The 21,462-nt window shown below is 44.6% G+C and overlaps 2 protein-coding genes across 4 annotated transcripts in view; one reads left to right on the forward strand and one right to left on the reverse strand.

The window, feature by feature from the left end:
- Nucleotides 1-18,596, forward strand: part of PYGL (glycogen phosphorylase L) — a 38,513-nt gene extending 19,917 nt beyond the window's left edge. Inside the window, exons 7-20 of the mRNA XM_053596234.1 lie at nucleotides 525-607; nucleotides 6,721-6,864; nucleotides 7,057-7,149; nucleotides 7,786-7,932; nucleotides 8,272-8,435; nucleotides 9,526-9,640; nucleotides 10,265-10,366; nucleotides 10,474-10,621; nucleotides 10,724-10,782; nucleotides 10,887-11,028; nucleotides 12,827-13,034; nucleotides 14,015-14,149; nucleotides 15,012-15,078; nucleotides 18,249-18,596. Of these exons, the coding sequence (XP_053452209.1) occupies nucleotides 525-607; nucleotides 6,721-6,864; nucleotides 7,057-7,149; nucleotides 7,786-7,932; nucleotides 8,272-8,435; nucleotides 9,526-9,640; nucleotides 10,265-10,366; nucleotides 10,474-10,621; nucleotides 10,724-10,782; nucleotides 10,887-11,028; nucleotides 12,827-13,034; nucleotides 14,015-14,149; nucleotides 15,012-15,078; nucleotides 18,249-18,425 (1,784 nt within the window). The 3' untranslated portion in view covers nucleotides 18,426-18,596. The remainder of the gene's footprint in view (nucleotides 1-524; nucleotides 608-6,720; nucleotides 6,865-7,056; nucleotides 7,150-7,785; nucleotides 7,933-8,271; nucleotides 8,436-9,525; nucleotides 9,641-10,264; nucleotides 10,367-10,473; nucleotides 10,622-10,723; nucleotides 10,783-10,886; nucleotides 11,029-12,826; nucleotides 13,035-14,014; nucleotides 14,150-15,011; nucleotides 15,079-18,248) is intronic.
- Nucleotides 1-21,462, reverse strand: part of ABHD12B (abhydrolase domain containing 12B) — a 58,537-nt gene that overhangs the window by 9,616 nt on the left and 27,459 nt on the right. Inside the window, exons 11-14 of one of the 3 annotated variants that reach the window (XM_053596236.1) lie at nucleotides 20,241-20,319; nucleotides 19,541-19,659; nucleotides 15,340-15,427; nucleotides 8,423-8,504 (exon numbers count right to left, since the gene is read on the reverse strand). In XM_053596236.1, the coding sequence (XP_053452211.1) occupies nucleotides 8,490-8,504; nucleotides 15,340-15,427; nucleotides 19,541-19,659; nucleotides 20,241-20,319 (301 nt within the window). In that variant the 3' untranslated portion in view covers nucleotides 8,423-8,489. Of the gene's footprint in view, nucleotides 1-8,422; nucleotides 8,505-15,339; nucleotides 15,428-18,452; nucleotides 19,422-19,540; nucleotides 19,660-20,240; nucleotides 20,320-21,462 lie in introns of those variants that run through there. The other 2 variants (XM_053596235.1, XM_053596237.1) reach the window with 2 other exon arrangements.

Here is a 21,462-nt window from a genome sequence, read left to right on the forward strand (position 1 = left end):
GCCCCTAGCTCAGTGGTTAGGGCACCAGCCACATGCCCTGGGGCTGGTGGGTTCAAACCCGGCTCGGGCCTGCTAAATAAAAAAAATAGCCAGGCATTGTGGCGGGTGCCTGTAGCCCCAACTACTTGGGAGGCTGAAGCAAGAGAATCGCTTGAGCTCAAGAGTTTGAGGTTTCTGTGAGCTGTGACGCCACAGCACTCAACCTAGGGTGACAAAATAAGACTGTTTCAATAAAAAAAAAAGAGAGAGAGAGAAAAGCCGTGGGTTTATGATCTGAACTCTTCAGTGACTAAGCAGGCAGTGTGTGGAGCACGTAGGAAGGATACTTTTAAAGCAATCCTTCAGCACTCTCAGACTCTACAGTGGAGCCCAGCATGAGGGTTTGTTGAAATCCATTTCCCTTTGGGGTTTTTAGGAATTTTAGGACTCCCACATGGCATGCAGCAAACAAGAGGTGAAGCCAAGGGGCTTCCAACAACAACACCTGGCTTGTCAACTTACTGTTTTTCTAACATTCCCCTCAGTTAACGTCGGAGACTACATTCAGGCCGTGCTGGACCGAAACCTGGCTGAGAACATCTCCCGGGTCCTCTACCCCAATGACAATGTGAGTGATAGAGCTTCTTTTCTCACCAGCGACAGAAACAACTTATTTCACAAGAGCCTATTCAGTAACCCTTTAAAACACATAGATAATGTTGATTTTTTTTTCTTCACGTGCAGGATCATCTAGATTTCCCCTCCCAACCAAGTAAGGAGAAAATTTATACAATTCATGAATTCAGAATTGGTATTTTGCCCTTGCTGAATGACCTCCTCACCAATGGGGAGGCTCTGTAGGTTTATTGCAAAACCAAAGCTGGGTATAAATGATGAGGTGAACTACAGAGAGGCATTGCATCCTTTCCAGACAGAAATTTCATCTGCCCTCAGAAGTCGCTGCAGATTCCCTGGCTGGCCTCTTCCCTTGCTGGCAGGGCTCTTTCTGGCCCTCTGTCCCCAGGGCGAGGGGGAGTCATAGACCTTGGGGCACACCCATGAACAAACACTTGTTTCTTTTCTACTTTTCTTTAAGCTTTTCCTTAGGTGATTATCCTAAATTTATTCTAAACAGATCTTCTTAATTTACAAAACAATACCAAACTTAGGAATGGACATTGGATCGCAGTGATGGATCCTTGGTTTAAATACACAAAGCTCTAACTTCTCATTTTCTTGAAGCCGTAATGATTGAATCTCAGACACAACCAAATAAGTACATCACTTTATAAAGATGGTAGAAAAAAAGAATCCTGGGGGCCAGGATGTAAGAGCAAATGTCCACTTGGTGTTAAAGCAAAGTCCCTCAGAGGGGAGCAGGGTTGTGTGGATTGGCCAAAGCATTTGCAGAACCTAATGGTTACTTTTCCCTTGGGGAAAACATTTGACTTTAGTGCATTTCAGGTAAATCTCTGACCCAAAAGCAAAAGATTGTTGGTTGTTCTAGTTCATGGTCAAAATAAGAATCCTTCCAAGACTGGGACTACTGCCGAGCCAAACCCAGGCCTGCAGGATTGTATAAATAGAAGGGTCTTACTTGAAATTGACCTTTTTTTTTTTTTATAGCTTACTGCAATCTCAGATGCCTGGCTTCAAGTGATTCTCCTGCCTTAGCCTGCCCCACTTCCCCACCAAATAGCTGGGACTGCAGGCACGCGTTACCAAGCCTACCTAATTTTTCTATTTCTTTTTAGTAGATATGGGGTCTTCCTTGGGCTGGTCTCAGACTCAAACGATCCTCCTGCCTTAGCCTCCCAGAGTGCTAGAATTACAGGAGTGAGCCACCTCTTCCAACCTTGAAATTTATCCTTCTACCTTCAGTAGGGACCAAACCTAACTTCTCTGGGGAATAATCATCTGCAGTAATTGACCAAACGTACAAAGTTAGCATGGGGTAAGAAGTTAACTACATTTGTTGGATAAAAAGTAATTCTTGGGATCCTGTTTTGTTTTTGTTTTTGTTTTTTTAACAACTTGATAAATCATTCTTATTCCATGAATACAAGAACAAATTCATTCCCTTTCTTAAGCCTGGCCATAGCCCTAATCCAGACATTAGTCTCTTCCACCAATCTTGCACCTGTCCTCACCAGTGAGATATTTGTTTCCCACTTAACACTCTTGAAAGGCTTTGATGACCTGGAAGAGACCAGAATCTTAGGTGTGTCTCCCAGGTTCTTCACTGACATGGTCACCAGTCATGGTGCAATATTGTGCAGTATTCTAAGTGTCTCATCTTGGGTGATCCTGCCCTAGCAGTGAGGCCCTAGCTGTGCAGAACTATCCACCTCGTTCTTCCCACCCTCAACCTGCACAGCCTCCTTTGCCTACAGGGAACACCCTGGCCCTCTGTATTCATCTGACATATTCCTACTCATCTTTCAGGGCTCAGATAAAGAATTACCAGATCATCCAGGTTTCCAAAGTACTGTATATATATCTTACATTATTTTTTTTAATCACATTAGGCTGGTGTGGTGGCTCATGCCTGTAATCCCAGCACTCTGGGAGATCAAGGCAGAAGGATCACTTGAGCTCCGGAGTTTGAGACCAACCTGAGCAAGAGCAAGACCCCATCTCTACTAAAAATAGAAAACATTAGCTGGGCATTGTGGTGGGCACCTGTAGTCCCAGCTACTCTAGAGGCTGAGGTAGGAGGATCACTTGAGCCCAGGAATTTGAGGTTGCTGTGAGCTAGGCTGAAGCCACAGCACTCTAGCCTGGGTAACAAAGTGAGATTCTGTCTCCAAAAAAAAAAAATAATAATAATATCATATTGTATTTAAAGACTTGTTTATACCTCTCCCTATTAATGTGAACTTCCTTTAAGGTCAAGGATTATGTTTAATTAATGACTTTATTTCTAAGGCCTTACAAATTTCCTGGGTCAATATATGTTTAAACTATATTCATTATAGATAGATTTCACATTGCTGTTTATTATTTTTTTAGAATGATTTCATTATATTTTTTGTAATCATACATACCATTAGGGAAAAAAAGTCAGCACTATAAAAAGTACCAGGAAGAAAATCAGTACCATTCCTAATTCCATCACCTATAAATTCCCATTGGTACAGGCTGAGTATCCCTTATCTTAAATGCTTGGGACCAGGAGCTTTTGGATTTCAGATGTTTTCCAGATTTGAGAATATTTTTCATATACCTAATGATAGATGGGGGACCCAAATCTAAACACAAAATTCATTTGGGTTTCATATGTAGATTATACACTTAGCCTAAAGGTAATTTTATACAATATTTTTTAAAATTCTGTGCATGAAACCAAGTTTTGATTGTGTTTTGACTGCAGCCTGTTACATGAGATCATGAGTGCAATATTCTAAGTGTGATGTCAAGTCAGTTCCCAGAAAGTTTCGGCTTTTAGAGCATATCAGATTTTGGATTTTCACACTGGGGATGCTCAACCTCTAGTATCAGTCCAGATAGTTTTCTATTAATAACTTTTAATTTTTATCAAGGTTATATGAACATATATGGTAGAATCTCTTTAAGTTAACCTCCCCAGGCACTGTGACAAACTGGTCACCAGTGAAGGAGGCTAACATAAGGAACCAGGCACGGCACCAATATGATCTATGAAAACTGGGTCAAATTAAGTAGCTGGTCAGTGTAGGGAGGTGGCCTCCTATGGAGGGTCTTCTGTAATTGACTTTCTGGGTACTTGCCTCCATATTTCTGAATAACATACGATTATTGCTATTCTTTGATTTTTACATTTTTCAATTGTTGACATAGAAGATGAACATATAGCTCACAATCTCACATACACTCCCATCTCCACCACACACACACATATTTCCCATCCCTGATTCTCTCAACATAGTTATATCATAATTTTCAGTAGCTCTTTAATCAGCTACACATTATTACAGCAATGCAAATGCTACAGACAGCTGATCTGTGCATATATGTGATTACGAATGATTCCTTAAAATGTTTTGTTTTTCCTGGAGTTAATAGCTGTTTGTTTGCTTATTTGGTTTTCTAATTTTCCCTGATTTATTAGTTCTACCCTCTACACCACTTACATAAATTTCCTCTCAGGGTATTCAAGCACCTTGATATCCCATGAACTCGGTCTTCTTTTTTCTTATAAATATCTTTTATTTCATTTAAATGTCCACTTTTCATAGTCAAATCCCAGAAGAAAAGTGCTGTTTTTAGAAATATGTTTAACTGGAAAAGCTCATATCTCCCCTAAAGTGTAGCAAACTTTTCTTACAGAAGTTAAGCGAACTTAATGTTGCCTGACAGGGCTTCCACCAAGTATCTCATATGAAGCAAAGCCCCCCATGTCATAGTTCGCACCTGTCATTCAGAGTACGTTTTACATCATCTGCGACCCAGGACATCCCTACTATCTTCCTATCAGGCTAAAGAAACAAGAGACACCAAGGGCAGTGGTTGTGCTTCAAGGGTTGGGGAGTCTGAGCCCCCAATGTTCTGAAGGCAGGCCACAGGCTCATGTCAGCTGGTTTAGTAAGACTCCAAGCCAAAGGCTCACATTTTTATAAGAATGAAATTCAACATGAATTTTAAAATTCATTTAAATTTCATAGAAATGAATTTTCTATGAAAATGTGAACCTTTGGACTGGAGTTTTACTACAGGTTTTCAATCCCAGGACTAGGTAAAGACCGGGCAGCCCGTGATCTATAGAACAGAAGGATGATGGCTCAATGTCGTGGGGGTGTTGAGATAGCTGGGATGGTGTACAACAAATCTACATGGGAGAACTTGGAAGTGTTGGCCACCTACATAGCATGGGAGGTCCCCACCCTGCACACTCCTGTCCTGAGGTCAGGTAGGGTCCACTAGGCCGCTCGCAGCTCTGGGGTGTCCCAATCCACTGCCTGTGGGAAATGCGACTGCCCATTGTCAGGTCAGGGATGTGGTGCCGACACACCCCTCTTGTATCCCCAGTCACTTCTGGACTGACTGCTCCACCATCGCCTTTCCCCCTGATCCAAGGACCGCTATGCTCATCTCCTGTCTGGCGCTGTCTTCTGGTTCCCAGGTTCTTCCCCTCATGGATTTCCCCCCTTCTTAGGTAGTACACACACTCCCAGGGCCTCCCAGGGAAGGCTGTGGGTAAGCGCAATTTTTTGAGACCTTACTTGTCTGGAAATGTCCATCCTAACAGTGACAGTTCGCCGGGATACAGAACACAATGATCGTCTTCTCATTTTCAGTGTTGTTGAGAAGTGCAATGTAGATCTCATTGGATTCATTAATATTCATAATTAACTAATCCCGGTGGAACTAATACCATGTTCTGAAATGTGGTTGGGAGAAGGAAGCCAAGGGTCTCCATGCTAGTACGTAAACTTTCACCTTCCCCTCCCCCACGTGTTCAGTATGGGCTGGCACCCCGTGCAGAGACCCCTGTTTCACCATCCCCAGCTTCTGCCTGCATCAGGAGGGGAAAGCGCTAACTGTGGGAATTGGAGATGAGGTCTGAGATGAGCGGCTCCTTGACCGGGTCTCAACTAACCTTCCCCAGACGCTCAGGGCGTTACCCACCCCTAGGCCTGTAGGGGCTGCAGGGTATAGACTGAGTTCTTGTTGGCTCTTCTCTACTACCGGGTTGGGGGTTGGCTTTCTGCGGTCTTACAGCCCAATTACCATTCGTCATCCGTCTGTTTTTCATATTCTAAAACAGTGGTTCTCAACCTGTGGGTCGTGACCCCTTTAATACATCCTGCCTATCAGATATTTACATTACGATTTATAACAGTACCAAAATTACAATTATGAAGTAGCAACGAAAATAATTTTATGGTTGGGGCTCACCACAACACGAGGAACTGTATTAAAAGGTCCCGGCCTTAGGAAGGTTGAGAACCGTTAGAATCTAAAAGGTTCGTGCTGCTGTCTCTCTCTCAGCTGTGTGCCTGTTTGGGGTAGGGGGGAGACTAACATCCTTATTTTTAACGAATTTATTTTATTACGTCTCTTTTTTTAAAATTGTAGATTAATCTAAGGGTACACAAAATTAGGTTACATTGATTGTGGTTTGTTAGGTAAAGTCCAGGTTGTACTGGAGCCCTTCACCCGGGAGGTGTGCTCTGCACCCTTACATGGTGCTCATCGGGTTTGAGGTGCCACACCCCTCCCCCTTTCACCTGACCCCGCTTGAATTTAATTGCATTTTTTTCTTGTGTGGACATATAATTGTTCATCTACTAATTTCACATTAGCATTGAGTACACTGGATACTTGTTTTTCCATTCTTATGACACTTTACTTAGGAGAATGTTCTCCAAATCTTTCCAGGTCAAAACAAAAGGTGTGAAGTCTCCATCTTTCTTTAAAGCTGAATAGTGTCCCACGATACCATAGTTTATTAATCCATTCACGAGTTTACGGGCACTTGGGTTGTTCTACATCTTGGATATGGTGAATTGAGTTGTGATAAACATTCCAGTGCAAACATCCTTATGGCAAAATGATTTTTTTTCTTCTGGGTAGATACTGCCTTTTAAAAATCCCTGTGTTGCCATTTTAATGGGTTTTCCGCAAAGAGCAAAGGCCTGCACTTTGGCATTCAGACAGCTGTCTCTCACCAGCCTTGAAGTTCCCAGGGGGGAGACACCAGGCACATTCTGGCCACACCTACAATGTGACCTCCTTTTATTCTGTCTCTCTGGCTTGAAGTTTTTTGAAGGGAAGGAGCTCAGATTGAAGCAGGAATACTTTGTGGTAGCAGCAACCTTGCAAGATGTCATCCGGCGTTTCAAAGCCTCCAAGTTCGGGTCCGCCAAGGGCTCAGAAACTCTGTTTGATGCCTTCCCAGATCAGGCAAGTAGTTAGTCTGTGGGCGCAGGAGGGTCGCAGGGACTGGGGGTGGGGGGCAGTTCTCATCGAAGGTGTGTCCCTCTCTCAGCACCGAAAGGTAGAGTAGGCAGGGTCCGCATCAGGTCAGTACATTGTTTGGGGCTTTCCCCAGACCCTGGGCCCCTGGTGACCTTCACCTTGACGTCTTCTCCCCAGGTGGCCATCCAGCTCAATGACACTCACCCTGCTCTCGCCATCCCTGAGCTGATGAGGATTTTTGTGGATATTGAAAAACTGCCCTGGACCAAGGTCTGGTTTTGCTGCTTCTTCCTTTAATTAGAATATCTTCTTGGCTATTTGCCAAAAGAGCCTTTTTTTCAAAGTAAGTTGCTGTTGCTAACTTCCAATACTTAACAGTATATTTCACCCTAACGCTAACATTTCTCCAACCTTAGTGCTTTATGGGAATAAGACAGTAAAATAAGTGAATACATACCTAATGGGGAGGCAGGTCAGGAGCTATATTAAGGCTTATATCATGTTCACCATTTTTGTGTCTAAAAAGATTGAAAATTAAATTCTCTAACCTCAAAGTCAGCTAACTGAAAGTGTCCCCATAACTTTGGAAGTCAGCATTTTAAACATACCTTGTTATCTGCTGAGCACATTTCGTTTTTATTCCTCAATCTCTATGTATTTAATAAACAAAATACATGTAAGGATAGTAGAGATTTGTCAGCATGCCATCTTAAGTTTTATGGGACAGTTTTACAAATAGCCGTTTTCCCCCTCCAGAAAATATTCCCTTTGTTCAGACCACTCAGGAACATAGTAGAATCCAGGGCATCTGACTGTGTATGTAGAATTGTCCGGTTGCAGACTGGCTAGAATTGAAGTGTTGGGCCCTGGGCAGGGTGAGCATCTGAAACTTCCCTTTCCCCTTAGGCATGGGAGATCACCCAGAAGACTTTCGCCTACACCAACCACACGGTGCTCCCGGAAGCCCTGGAGCGCTGGCCTGTGGACCTGGTGGAGAAGTTGCTTCCTCGCCATTTGCAAATCATTTATGAAATAAATCAGAAGCATTTAGATGTACGTGATTCTGAGAGGTTCTTACCGCTTATGAGAACGGGGCCTTGTGGGTCTCAGGGTGCCTACCATGTTCTCCCTCACCAATCCTGAGGCATGGACACCTTTCCATCACGACCCATCAGAAGTGCTCAGGTTGGGGTTGGGCTCTACTAAAATCCATCTTTTTGAAAGTGCTGAAATGGAGGAATGGCATCTCCCTAGGGATAACTCAGCCCCTCTCCATGGCAGTGAGATTTTATAGTCACTCTACCAAAGATTTTGCTTGGGGAGTGAAAAGCATAATTCCAATGGTGCCTTAAACTTGAGTGACCATCAAGGTCTTTGTCTTCCTTTGGCTAGAGAATCGTTGCCTTGTTCCCTAAAGACGTGGACCGTCTGAGAAGGATGTCGCTGATAGAAGAGGGAGAAGGCAAAAAGATCAACATGGCCCACCTCTGCATCGTGGGCTCCCATGCCGTGAACGGCGTGGCCAGGATCCACTCAGACATCGTGAAGACCCAAGTGTGAGCCCCACTCCCCAGGCAGTGGGCCTGACATGATCCATCAGTGGAGGGACGCTAGTAAATGGAAGGCTGCATTTAGGGAGCAGAAAGGACCCTGTTAAAATGTTTAAAGGATCTTCTTCTAGACAAATAACATTTCCTCAATGTTATTTAATGGAAATATTTTAAAAATTGAAAGGAAAGAGGGGAAAAAAATGCCTTCATCTCTGAACCATCCTAATTCTAGACTTAAGACACTCCTGCCCCCCCCCCAAAAAAAAAAAAACTATTCCACTGAAAAGGGCTGTCTGGAAAGCATCCAGCCATGTAATATGAAAAATAGTATTAACAATGGATGGATACTTTCTGGACAGCTGTCGAATGCTGGTGCCAGGAAGTTGGGTGGAGGTGATTAGATTTGGAATTTTTCTTGCAATTATTTTGAATTGCAAGTGAATTTCTGCATAGAAGGACAGCCAAAGCTGCTGTTAGCCCCTGCCTCTCTTTTTATTTAATCTTCCTAAGCCTATACTTGGATTCTTATTTTTTTTTTTTTGTTAGTTTGTTTGTTTTTGAGACAGAGGCTCACATTCTCACCCCGGTAGAGTGCCGTGGGGTCATAGCTCACAGAAACCTCAAACTTTTGGGCTCCGAGGATCTTCTTGCCTCAGCCTCCCAAGTAGCTGGGAGTACAGGTGCCCACTACCATGCCTGGCTATTTTTTTTTTTTCTTTTTTTGATTGAGACAGTCTCACTTTGTCACCCTGGGTAGAGTGCTCTGGCCTCACAGCTGATAGCAATTTCAAGGTCTTGGGCTTACGCAATTCTCTTGCCTCAGCCTCCCTCGTCTCTGAGACTACAGGTGCCCACCACAGTGCCTGGCTTTTTTTTTTTTTTTTTTTAGAGATAGGGACTTACTCTTGCTCAGGCTGGTTTCGAACTCCTGAGCTCTAGGAATCCACCGGCCTCAGCCTCCCAGAGTGCTAGGATTATAGGCATGAGCCACCCCACCCAGTCATACTTGGCTTCTTAAACATAGCTCTGAACTTTATCCATGTGCGGGACCCTACCATTTCAGCAAAATTCAGTGATGTATCTCTTCCATCTCCAGGTTCAAGGACTTCAGTGAGCTAGAACCTGACAAGTTTCAGAACAAAACCAACGGGATCACTCCGCGGCGTTGGCTCCTGCTCTGCAACCCAGGCCTTGCAGAGCTCATAGCAGAGGTATCAGGAAGGGCTTTTGGGGGGCTGTACGGGAGGGGGGCCAGCAGGAGGGGGGCCCTGCAAGGAGGAAGGGAGGGAGGGGAGGAATGTTCAGGGCACGTGAGCCCCTGTGATCTGCGGCTGCTCTGCTCTGCTCTGCCGCAGGGCTGGCTTCCTCTGGGACAGGTTGTGCACCAGCATCTGGCTCCACACTGGATTTCATTCTCTGCAGTAGCCATGTTGAAAGTTGTATTTTTGAGCAATGGGTCCTACAAATTACGAAGCTGGTTGTAGCCTATAGAATTCATATGACACCCTGATATAAGATGGCATTTCCATCTAGTAAAAGAGCATAACAACGCTCATATACACAACTAATAGAACTTGGGTCCTTGGTCACCCCCTTAAGTAGATTTCCTGCTTCTAATACTTGAGTACCCCCTGAAATTACCCTTATGATGCCAGCAAGTCTTCCTGTGTAGAACTTATAACCCCCACTTTGAGTGAAATCACTGATGCACCAGGTGGTATGTGAATTCCGCCTTGTGGGTGAGTGACAGCCACCGCCCACACCCCAAAGCAACTGCTCATTTGGACTTGATTCCTGTCCCTGAATTCAAGTCACCTCTTCCTTTATATTGAAAGAAAATTGGGGAAGATTACGTGAAGGACTTGAGCCAGCTGACGAGGCTCCACGGCCTCCTGGGTGACGACGTCTTTCTCCGGGAACTGGCCAACGTGAAGCAGGTGAGGCCTCCATCCGGGCCCCCCCCAAGCACCGCCTTCAAGAGCTTTTACTCTAGTTTTTAAGAACAGACTGCCCAACGCTCTGGCCCTGTGCACTGTCTCAACAGGAGAATAAGCTGAAGTTCTCCCAGTTCCTGGAGAAGGAGCACAAGGTGAAGGTCAACCCGGCCTCCATGTTTGACGTCCAGGTGAAGCGGATACATGAGTACAAGCGGCAGCTCCTGAACTGTCTGCACGTGATCACCATGTACAACCGTGAGTCGGCCCTGGAGGGAGCCGGACAGGCTCTCGGGGTGGGTCCCGCCCCTCCGGGCATCAGCTTCCTGTGTCCCATCCACATCTCTGTCTTTTTTCCAGGCATTAAGAAAGACCCTAAGAAGTTATTTGTGCCAAGGACAGTTATAATTGGTGGCAAAGTAAGTTGCTGTACTCGTTGGGGACTTGAGAGCGCTAATCTCTTGCCTTTTCTCCACTCCCCAGTGCTCGCCTTTGTTCCATGCCTTTCACATTCTTCCCCAAGGCTGCCCCGGGCTACCACATGGCCAAAATGATCATAAAGCTGATCACCTCGGTAGCAGATGTGGTGAACAATGACCCCATGGTTGGAAGCAAGTTGAAACTCATCTTCTTGGAGAACTACAGAGTGTCTCTTGCTGAAAAAGGTACTGTCCCCACTGCAAGATATACAGGGAGGGACCAGGGCAGATTCTAGAGATTCCATGGCACCAAAAATGGAGGGCCCTGACCTTGGAGAGCTTGTAACTTAGAAAAGAAGGTGTCACTGTAGGGCAGAATAAGGGCCTAAGGTGAGAGCTTTTAAAGTGATCCAAATGGCAGGAGGTGAATATCCTGGGATTACGAGTGCACTTTCCTCCCAGCCAGTGAGAGCTGGGTGCTGAGGGGGTCCTGATGAGGGGCAGACCCTGCTGTGCAGGACAGAGGAAAGGCCTTCAGTTCCTAGCTCCAGTTTTGCAAGAGAACACCAGTGCCCTGGTCCTCTGTCATTTGCTCATGTTGCAACAGGAAATGAGGGCAGATACCAGGCTGCCAAAGCACGAGGCTTAGATGTGCCTCACTTGGGCACTCTGGGATCAAGCATGAAGTTCCCACATGGGGACAGCCGGATGGGCAAGAAGCCAGTGTCCCTTTCTCTACTGCTAAGATCTTTGTTTATTTGTCTACATGCAAATGCCAACTGTGTACTCACCCACTTTCCAAAGTGGAAAGACAGAAAGGGAATTTTCTCTTTTTGTGGTGTTTGTGGGTCCCCCCAGGTTCCTGTTTAAGTAGACTATCTGCACACGGAGAAAAGAGCCGGGTTCCTGGGGTGCAAAGGAAGATGTATCTAATCCTCAAGCTCTGGGAGTGCAGCAGGGAAGTGGTCCTGACCTTTGTAGTTGTAGGAGGGCCTCCCAACAGCTCTAATCCGTGTGCTGATCAGCCTCAATGGTTAGAGACTGGCTGTCTAGCCCTGGGCACACCTCAATTGCTGGTGACTTATTTCCCTGTAGGGAAAGTGGAAGAAAGGTGTGGAGAAGTACAAGGAACATGGACAAACCAGTCTCAGGTTCCAGATGAGCATTTGGGAGAGATGCTCTGAATTTTGTGGATCAAGATTTGTTGTTTGTTTGGAGACAGGGTCTCCCTTTGTTACCTGGGCATGTAAGGGCAGCGGCATGATCACAGCTCCCAGCAACCTCAGACTCCTGGGTTCGAGTGATCTTCCTGCCTCAGCCTCCCTAGCAGCAGAGACTACAGGTGCCCACCACACCTCGCTCCTTTTTGTATCTTGTTGTAGAGACGGGGTCTTACCACATTGCTCAGGCTGGTCTCAAATTCCTGACCTCAAGCGATCCTCCCACCTCTGCCTCCTAAAGTGCTAGAATTAATAGGCATGAACCACCATGCTGGGCTGGGAAAGAGAAATTTGATACAATTTATAAAGTAGGGTATACACAGCACAAAACCATATAAAGGACATGAGAAACCAAGAAGGTGGGAGGCTAGAGGGGTGAGGGATAAAAACTTTCTTGTTGGGGACAGTGAACATTATTCTGGTGACAGGCCCACCAGACTTAAGCATTATATAAGGTATCCATGTAACAAAAACACTGGTATTCGCTCAGTACTTAGAAATGTAAAATATATCATGTAGAAGAAATAAAACCATAACAAAATTAGGAAGAAGAAAAGTATATGTCAACATTTATGGCAGAGAGTCAATAGATTAAAGTTTATAGGTCAAGAAAGGATTAGTATAAGCAGTAAGACCAAAGTGGTTGCCTTAATCAAGGGGAAGGGACGAGATCTGCCTTCTACACCACTCGAATGTCCCTCTTGACGTAAAACAGTATGTGTGTTGTTTTAATGATCCAAACAGCCCACCGGGATCAGTGCCCCCGCACAAGACAAGCAGCTCTGGAGAGACAGAATCACTCCTTTAACTTGCCTTTCTCGCAGTCATCCCAGCCACAGACCTCTCGGAGCAGATCTCCACTGCAGGCACTGAGGCCTCGGGGACGGGCAATATGAAGTTCATGCTAAACGGGGCCCTGACCATCGGGACCATGGATGGGGCTAACGTGGAGATGGCTGAGGAAGCTGGGGAAGAGAACCTGTTCATCTTTGGCATGAGGGTAGACGACGTGGCCGCTCTGGACAAGAAAGGGTGAGGAGCAGCTCCCCTCTGTTAGGCGGGGCCCCCACTGGGGCGCATGGCCTCAGGGCTTCCTACGGGGCAATATCCCACCCAGGTTGGACCATATGAGGGGTGGGAGCAGAACAGGTGCCGCGAGGCACTGTCCACAGATTAGAACTGTAGACCCAGCAATAAAAGTAAAGGACTCCTGGACACAGGCCCAGGGAGTAGTTGCTGTTTGTTATCAGCCATCCCAGAGCAGATCGCTGTAAGCTGCTCAAGTCTCTGTATCTGTGATTTTTACTTTACTCAAAAGATGAACCAGCTTCCAGTTGGAAGTATTTGCTGATTCTGTAAACCCTGACCTAGTGCTCCTTTAGAGAGAGACTAGAATGTGGTAGAGATGAGAGAGGGATGTGCTGAACCCCTTAGGAATACACCTGCTTTCACTTACCATCTAAACGGGGTGCTCAACCTTCCTAATGCCGTGATGTATTTTCATTGTTACCAAGGGGTCGCAATCCACAAGTCGAGAACCGCTGGTCTAAACTAATTTTTTAACCTGACTTGGAGCAAGAAATAGAGCATACTTCCCAAAGGAGCTGGGGCGGGGGGTGGGGGGGTCCACAGCATTTGGAGGGTGTAAATTTCTCTCAGTAACAACATATTCTGAGAATCTGCTGGTCCAACAAGCCATTGGCCCCCTTAGCACAGCACTTGTTTAGAGCTATGAAATCTGCCATGTTCTCCCACTCTCCACTATTTCTCTTTGACTCGAATTTTCGTTTCTTACTGTTCTCGGTGTCTTTGGTTACAGGAATCAGGTGGGAGGGGTGGGGGGGACTTCAGGATCTAGTCAAAAATTGTTTATACCCGTAGCAAAATCTATGATGACTTTGAAAAATTCTGGTACTTCTGAGTACATTTTTCACAGCATCGGTGCTGTCCACCACACACACACTAATAAACTTTGGCTTATCACACCCCACCCCCAACTCCTATCCCCACAGGTACGAGGCAAAAGAATACTACGAGGCTCTTCCGGAGCTGAAGTTGGCCATTGATCAAATTGACAACGGCTTTTTTTCTCCCAAGCAGCCCGACCTCTTCAAAGACATTGTCAACATGCTCTTTTATCACGACAGGTGGGTTATTACAAGAAGATGTGCTGCTAAGAATATCTTAAACCAGCTCCAAGCCACTCACGTAGATCAGCATAGACCTATGATCTAATCAGGTAACCCAGGATTGAACAAAAGGTTAGATCCCCACGACTGCATTAATGTACACAGCTATGATTTAATAAAAAAAAAAAAAAGAAAGAAAGAAAGGTTAGATCAGTGTTCCTCAACCTTCCTAATGCTGCAGCCCTTTAATACGGTTCCTCTGGGTCACAACCCACAGGTTGAGAACCGCTGGGTTAGATGCTCTCCACCAACAAGGCCAGTGAGGTTTAAGAATAACACTCCCTGCACAGCAAGGTGACTCATGCCTATAATCCTAGCACTCTGGGAGGCCAAGGCCAGCAGATCACCTTTGCTCAGGAGTTTGAGACCAGCCTGCACAAGAGTGAGACCCCCTCTCTAAAAGTAGCCAGACATTGTGGCAGAGGTTAGTAGGCCCAGCTACTTGGGAGGCTGAAGCAAGAAAATCGCTTGAGCCCAAGGGTTTGAGGTCTCTATGAGCTATGACGCCACAGCACTCTACCAAGGGTGACAAAGCAAGACTCTGTCTCAAAAAAAAGAGTAACCCCCCAAATCTGGTCTTCCTTTTCTCCTTCAACTGACATACCCAATTTTCAAATGCATGAAGATGCTAACATTCCTACATGTGGGAAGAGCCACACAAGGTTGAGGACTGGTTAAAATTCTTAAAAAACGAAATATGAGTTTGGTAAAGCAGCCATGCCTGTGACATTAAGCAAAAAAGAATTCTAAATGCAGTCTTGGTGTGCACCTGTTAGTAAAGCTTTTCATTTTTTTTTTCCTTCCAATCACACAAAAATAGGTTTAAAGTCTTTGCAGACTATGAAGCCTATGTCAAGTGCCAAGAAAAAGTCAGTCAACTATACATGGTGAGTAAGTTGCCAATATTTATAAAGGAAACCAGTTTACTTTGGTTAATTAAAATGTGGGAGTTTTTGAAAATTAAATGGAAAACAGTAGGGCCCCATTAACCAATTTCTAAAAAGTGAGGCAAGTGTCCAGGTGAGTTAGATCTAAACGTGACTTTTCCCAAGTTTAGGCAAAGGTTAGGATTTAACATTTCAGTAACACTTGTGAATTTTTTAATACCCAAAAAGTCACAAATAGTTAAATATTTATTGAGCACTTACCATGTAGCAGGCATGTCCCAGGAGGTAAGGGTGTAACACCTGGAAAAGGCACTGGGGGTCTCCTTTATTCCAAGAAATGTGCTGGCCCCTGAGAACAGCAGAATCCCCAAGGCAGCTTTGTCAGGGTACAGATGCCAGCCCCACACTGAGGGGCTCTTACCCAGCAGTTGGGGGGGGGTCACCGTCAGCAATTGAAAAACCCACTATGATAATTCCAAGGCTGCGCCTGGTTTACTGGCATAAGGACTGACCTTCTATTCTTTGAGAATTGCAAAGAATACCTCGTGGAGTACTCATGGAGCGGGGCTATATGAATGGAATATAATCGTGTAGAAAGAGGAGAGGGTTCATACTTGAAAGCAGAATAAGGAAGACTAGACTGATACAAAAAAGGCCAGAGCCATGTGACTAAGCTTTGTGCAACACTCCACAGCTGTATCAAGCTCTCAGGTGTGTTTTGTAAACATGTGGGAAGGTTGATCATCTCTGATAGGAGAAACTTGTAGGGCACTGCAGCTCCCCCAGAGGGAGAAATACAGGAGGCAGCCAGCAATGTGCTGAGACTCCAGGGGCGGTATTGCTAACATTTCTTTCTCTTCCTTTCCCACAGCAGATGACAGGGTAGTCCCTACAGTCATCCTAGATGACCCATGGGGGTTTTAAAATGGGCTCATTCAAGGCCTGTGCTGCCCTTGTCTTCTGGTAGAGCCACACCCCATCCGCAGCAGCTGGATGCCAGAGCACATTCATAGTAATGGTTACAAACAGGCAGGGCAGTGGTCTAGCTAAGTGGCTTGGTACCTCCTTCCTAAATATTGGAGAGAACAGCCACACACAGGCCCCAAGAACTCTAAGGCAGAGGAGAGAGAATGACCACCTCAAGAAATACAAATAAAACCGAGCAGGAAAGGGAAATATGAACAAGGGCACAGAAAAATGTGACTGTCAGTTTTAGACAGTGGGTCTCCTCTGTTAAGATTATGGCCCGAGGCTGAGCATGGTGGCTCACATCTGTAATCCTAGCACTCCAAGAGACTGAGGTGGGTGGACTGCTTGAGCTCAGGAGTTCAAAACCAGCCTAAGCAAGAGTGAGCTTCCCATCTCTACTAAAAAAATAGGAAAAAACTAGCCGGGTATTGTGGCAGATACTTGCAGTCCCAGCTACTTGGAAGACTAAGGCAAGAGGATGTTGAAGCCAAGAGATTGAAGTTGCTGCCGTGATCTATGATGATGCCGCAGCACTCTTCCCAGAGCAACAGAGTGAGACTTTTTCTCAAAAATAAAATAAAAATCATGGCCCAAATCCAAAAGATTCTCATCTAGAAACCCAAAATTTAATTTGATCTTTATAGTTCACTAGTGCAGTGGTTGTCAACCTTCTTAATGCCGGGACCCTTTAATACAGTTCCTCGTGTTGTGGTGACCCCCAACGATAAAATAATTTTTGTTGCTACTTAAGTAGTGGTTGGGGTCACCACAACACGAGGAACTGTATTCAAGGGTCGCAGCATTAGGAAGGTTAAGAACCACTGCACTAGTGCAAACTGCAGTTTTTTACTCTTAACAGTATTTGTATTGTTAAGCTTAGTAAACATAACCCACATGGATAGGAAGTCTATTCATTATCCATTTAAATAGTTAAAGAAAATGAAGAGAGGAAGTTTTTGTTCTTCTCTTATTACAATAAGTTTCCAAAGTATGAATAAACTAACTTCATACTCTATTTGACCAAACAATTAAGGACTATGCCTGGGACATCTGGAACATGGAGCCTTCACATGTAAAGATTTTCCTTATTGGGTAGCGCCTATGGTTCAAAGGAGTAGGGCACCGGCCCCATATACCAGAGGTGGCAGGTTCAAACCCAGCCCTGGCCAAAAACTGCAAAAAAAAAAAGATTTTCCTTATCCAATGAATCCAGCAATGGATGAACAAAGTCAGTGGAAATTGAATTTTAATGTCTCTAGAAAACAACTTTTTTTTTAACTTGAACATATTTGTAGCACCTTAAGAAATGGTAGTAGTTTGGGTCTTTCTGTTAAATGCTAATGCATTGCTAACAGCTTTGAATAATAGTCTAGTAATTTCCAATAAACTTTTAGAGTTCTTTACAAAATCATGAGGCTACAAAAGAAATAGTTTTATATATTCTTTGACATAGAAATTATGGAATTTTGATATATTTTTATTAAAGATAAAGACCTAGTTGGCCCTGTTTTGAAATCCCAGTGGAGTATTTGGGATTCCTGTAAACCTAGTGGGGCGTGTGCCTTCAGAGAGATAGGAAAAGCTCAGTAGGCCAGGAAAGCCTCCGCTGGAGGGTTTGCCCACATCTCAGCTAATGTTCCAGAGTAGAGATTTTAGAACTGTCAGCCACAGGCTCTGTCAGCCTGACATGGCATCTAGCTGACAATGAAATGTCAGTCTCTTCCTTCCCTGTGGCTTAAAGGAGGTATCTACATTCCTAATAAAGAATGAGAAATACAGCTTACATACCAAAACGTAGTTAACCACAGCAGGATTACCAATTAGGGAATTTACTTCCATGGTTTTTCCCAAAGTGGAAAATAATTTATTTTCACCCCTAAGAGAAATATTCTCTAAATATGAGAAAAGTACAGTCCATCCTACCTACTTCTCCGCAAAGTAACGAGTGTATTTTTTTTTTTTTTTTTTTTTTTTTGTGGTTTTTGGCCAGGGCTGGGTTTAAACCCGGCACCTCCAGCATATGGGACTGGCGCCCTACTCCTTGAGCTACAGGCACCGCCCGTAACGAGTGTATTTATAAATTCACTACAATCTATGCCTGTCATTCTCCTCATGCAATGTACCTGGCCATACTCGGCCCAGCATTTGTTGTAAGCTGGGCCATCAGGCCCTGGGCTGTGATACGCGTTTGTTTTTGACAGAATCCAAAAGCCTGGAACACAATGGTACTGAAAAACATAGCTTCCTCAGGAAAATTCTCCAGTGATCGAACAATTAAAGAATATGCCCGGGACATCTGGAACATGGAGCCTTCAGACATAAAGATTTCCTTATCGAATGAATCTAGCAGTGGGGTGAACAAAGTCAATGGGAATTGAATTGTAAAATGTCTCTAAAAAACATGGCTTCTTACCGAACTTGATCATCACTACAGCATTCATTGATTTTGTTTTGTTAGCTAAAAATCGGGTTAAGTATCTCTGGGAATGGAGAGGGAAAATGTGTGACTGTATTAGGGCTACAAATAAAGTGTCAGTTTCCATGGGCTACCCAAGTGCCAAAACTTAATTTAAAGCAGTTCTACTGACGTGACTGCTACTGCTAGGACTCGCTCCAACCTAATTAGAAAGCCAGAAAACTGATTGGAACTTTTTAAGGCCATTGAAATGAACTGAACTGAAATACAAATTATTTAACTACATGGGAGTAACTTTCTTACACTGCCATCTAAGTCGAAACTAAAGGCCAATCAAACTTAGTCCATTCAGGGATATTAAACCAAAATGGCACGACCTGGGTGCCTCACAACAGGAAGGTACTTCTGGCAGTTGTGGAGGCTGGGAAATGCGACCTGAAGGCGCTGGCAGACTGTCCACTGAGGGTCACCTTCTGGTTTGTAGACGGTGCATTTTCACTGTGTCTTCAAATGGTGAAGGGATACAAAGCTCTTTGGGGCTCATTTCATAAGGGCACTAATCCCGTCCTCAGGACTCAGCACCATCACATTAGTGACTGGGGTTTCAACATACGAATTTTGGGGATGGACAAAGACATTTAGACCCATAGCAATCACCTGGGTTTGATAACTACACATTTTTGGATGGGATCCAAACTTTATCAAATTCTGATTCTCCACAGTGAGGTTTTAGCATCTGTCACAAAGTGGAGCATGATAAGTTAAATGAGAACGTTGTTTACCACCCGGCATCTGGGCTTTCCCCTACTAAACGGGCAAGTGACCCCCACAAATGTCAATGGCTTCAGCTCACCCAGCCAGCCCAGGACCATTTTACATTAAAAGTACACATCGCAGGCGGTATCTGGAGATCTCCACTGCTCTCAAACCTCATGCCCACTGCTTGCTCAGGAAGTCTCTGCAGGAGAAGGACCCAGGTTAGTTCATATACTGTCCCCACCTCATGGTCTAATTTAGCCAGAGCAGCCCTAATGGCCTTCAAGGAAAAATACCCACATTGAGCAAAACAGCTTTTACCTCACGCTTATTAAGAATGTGGGGTTTTCACAAAGGAGGTTGTGCTTGAAGCCAGGAGGAAAGATGACCATCTGGACCCTCTCTTTGCTTCTGTACGCTTGGTAGGCGATCTCATAGAGCTGCAAGGGGCAGAGAGGTAGAGACTCAGAAGGCTGAGCAGTCAGAGCTCCGGATTTTCTAGTCCAGTCATCCTAATAGGGCATAGAATAACCAACTTGGGGAGTTTGTCCCAATAAGTCAGAGACACAGGGACTCGTCACCTGCCCCACTGGCTGCCTATATGGGGAAGGAACTGGACACAGCTCGGCTGACAGAACCCTGGGGAAACACCTCCCTTCTCTGCTCTGACCTCGTCACAAGGGGGTGAGAACTGCTGTGCACCACTCTGGTGGAGGTTTATTTAAAAGAAAAAGAACTACACTGCCAGTCTCAGAGCCACTATGGGAGAGACAGCAAGGAGGTTCCCCAGCAGCCGGGGACCTCTGCGCTGCAGAGCCCCACAGCCGAGAGGAGGAGCCAGGCTCAGCCACGGTCACTACCTTGAGCTTAGAAGCCAAGAAAACTAACACACAAGGAATAAAACAAAACAGTGTTTTAGGAGTGTGGAGAATCTCTTGTAATATCAGACACCTTTCTATAGGCTGTAATTAGACTTCAGCTGAATGAAAAGATGACTGGCATGTCTGGAGCATCGTCTCACCTTTGTCCCATACTCCAAGGGCACGGTCTTGTCATCCTCCCCATGTAAGATGAGAAGAGGGGAAGACAGGAATTTAACACTAGGGACAAGTAGAAGAAAAGCACTCAATTCATTAAGATTTCTCCCCTTCTAAGTTAAAGCTTTAGCAAAACATGAGGTTTGGCCAAATTACAAGAAATCTCTTTTCTCCCAGGAAATAACAATTTTATATATTAAAGAAAACTACATATGGTTACTTTTTTCTCCAGGCAAGGTTTCCTTCTCTTCTATTTGTACAATTTTGGGATTTTGTTGTTGTTTTTATTGTTACTATTATTATTTTTTTTTTTTTTTTAGAGATAGAGTCTCACTCTGTCACACAGGCTAGAGTGCAGTGGCACAATCTCATTGCAAACCCCAAGTTCAAATAATCCTACATCAGCTTCCTGAGTAGTCGCTGGGAGTTATAGGCAGGTGCCACCACACCCAGCTAATTGTTAAAATTTTTTATGGAGACGAAGTCTCTCCATGTTGCACAGGCTGGTCTTCAACTCCTGGCCTCAAGGGATCCTCCTGCCTCAGCCTCCCAATGTGCTGAGATTGTTCATACAAGTTAACAGTTTAATTTACTTGTATGTGATTTATGAAAATACTGAGGAAGAAAAACACTGAAATCATGAATTGGAATAGTATTAGAAGGACTTTACATTCTTCCTCATTCCACCTTGTTTTGTAACATCTGAATTATTTTAATTAAAAGATTACAAATTTTAAAACCCCAAGATAACAAAAACTTCCCAGAATCAAAGACATCTTTTTGTAGCAATTATTTACTTCTCCTCATAATGCAGAGGATGGACAGGAAATGAGCAGGTTGGATTAGCTTCCTGCTCAACCCCCTAGTTTGGTCGTTGCAAAGGGCTCTGGCATGAAGACTGACTTGTTTCCCTCCCAGTGACTGTCACAAACAATACCTCCCTGTCCCCCCAAATTCTGACATACATCCAGCCCTGCCACAGTGACTTCCTGTTACTCCTGGGGTTTGATTTCCCAAAGTGTGTTGAAATAGAAAAAAATATTTCAACAAATGCCTATTTGGAAGCAACCATGAGAGGCTAACTAGCCAAATTCCAGTTGCCGTATTTGCCGTCAGTCTAGCTGGCTGGATGACAGGTGGGTTTTGTTATGTGGGGAATTAGCCTAGGAGTTGGATCCCCCAAGGAGCGTTAGACTCAGCCCTAGA

This window comes from Nycticebus coucang, chromosome 6 (genome assembly GCF_027406575.1).
Source record: "Nycticebus coucang isolate mNycCou1 chromosome 6, mNycCou1.pri, whole genome shotgun sequence".
NCBI lineage: Eukaryota > Metazoa > Chordata > Mammalia > Primates > Lorisidae > Nycticebus > Nycticebus coucang.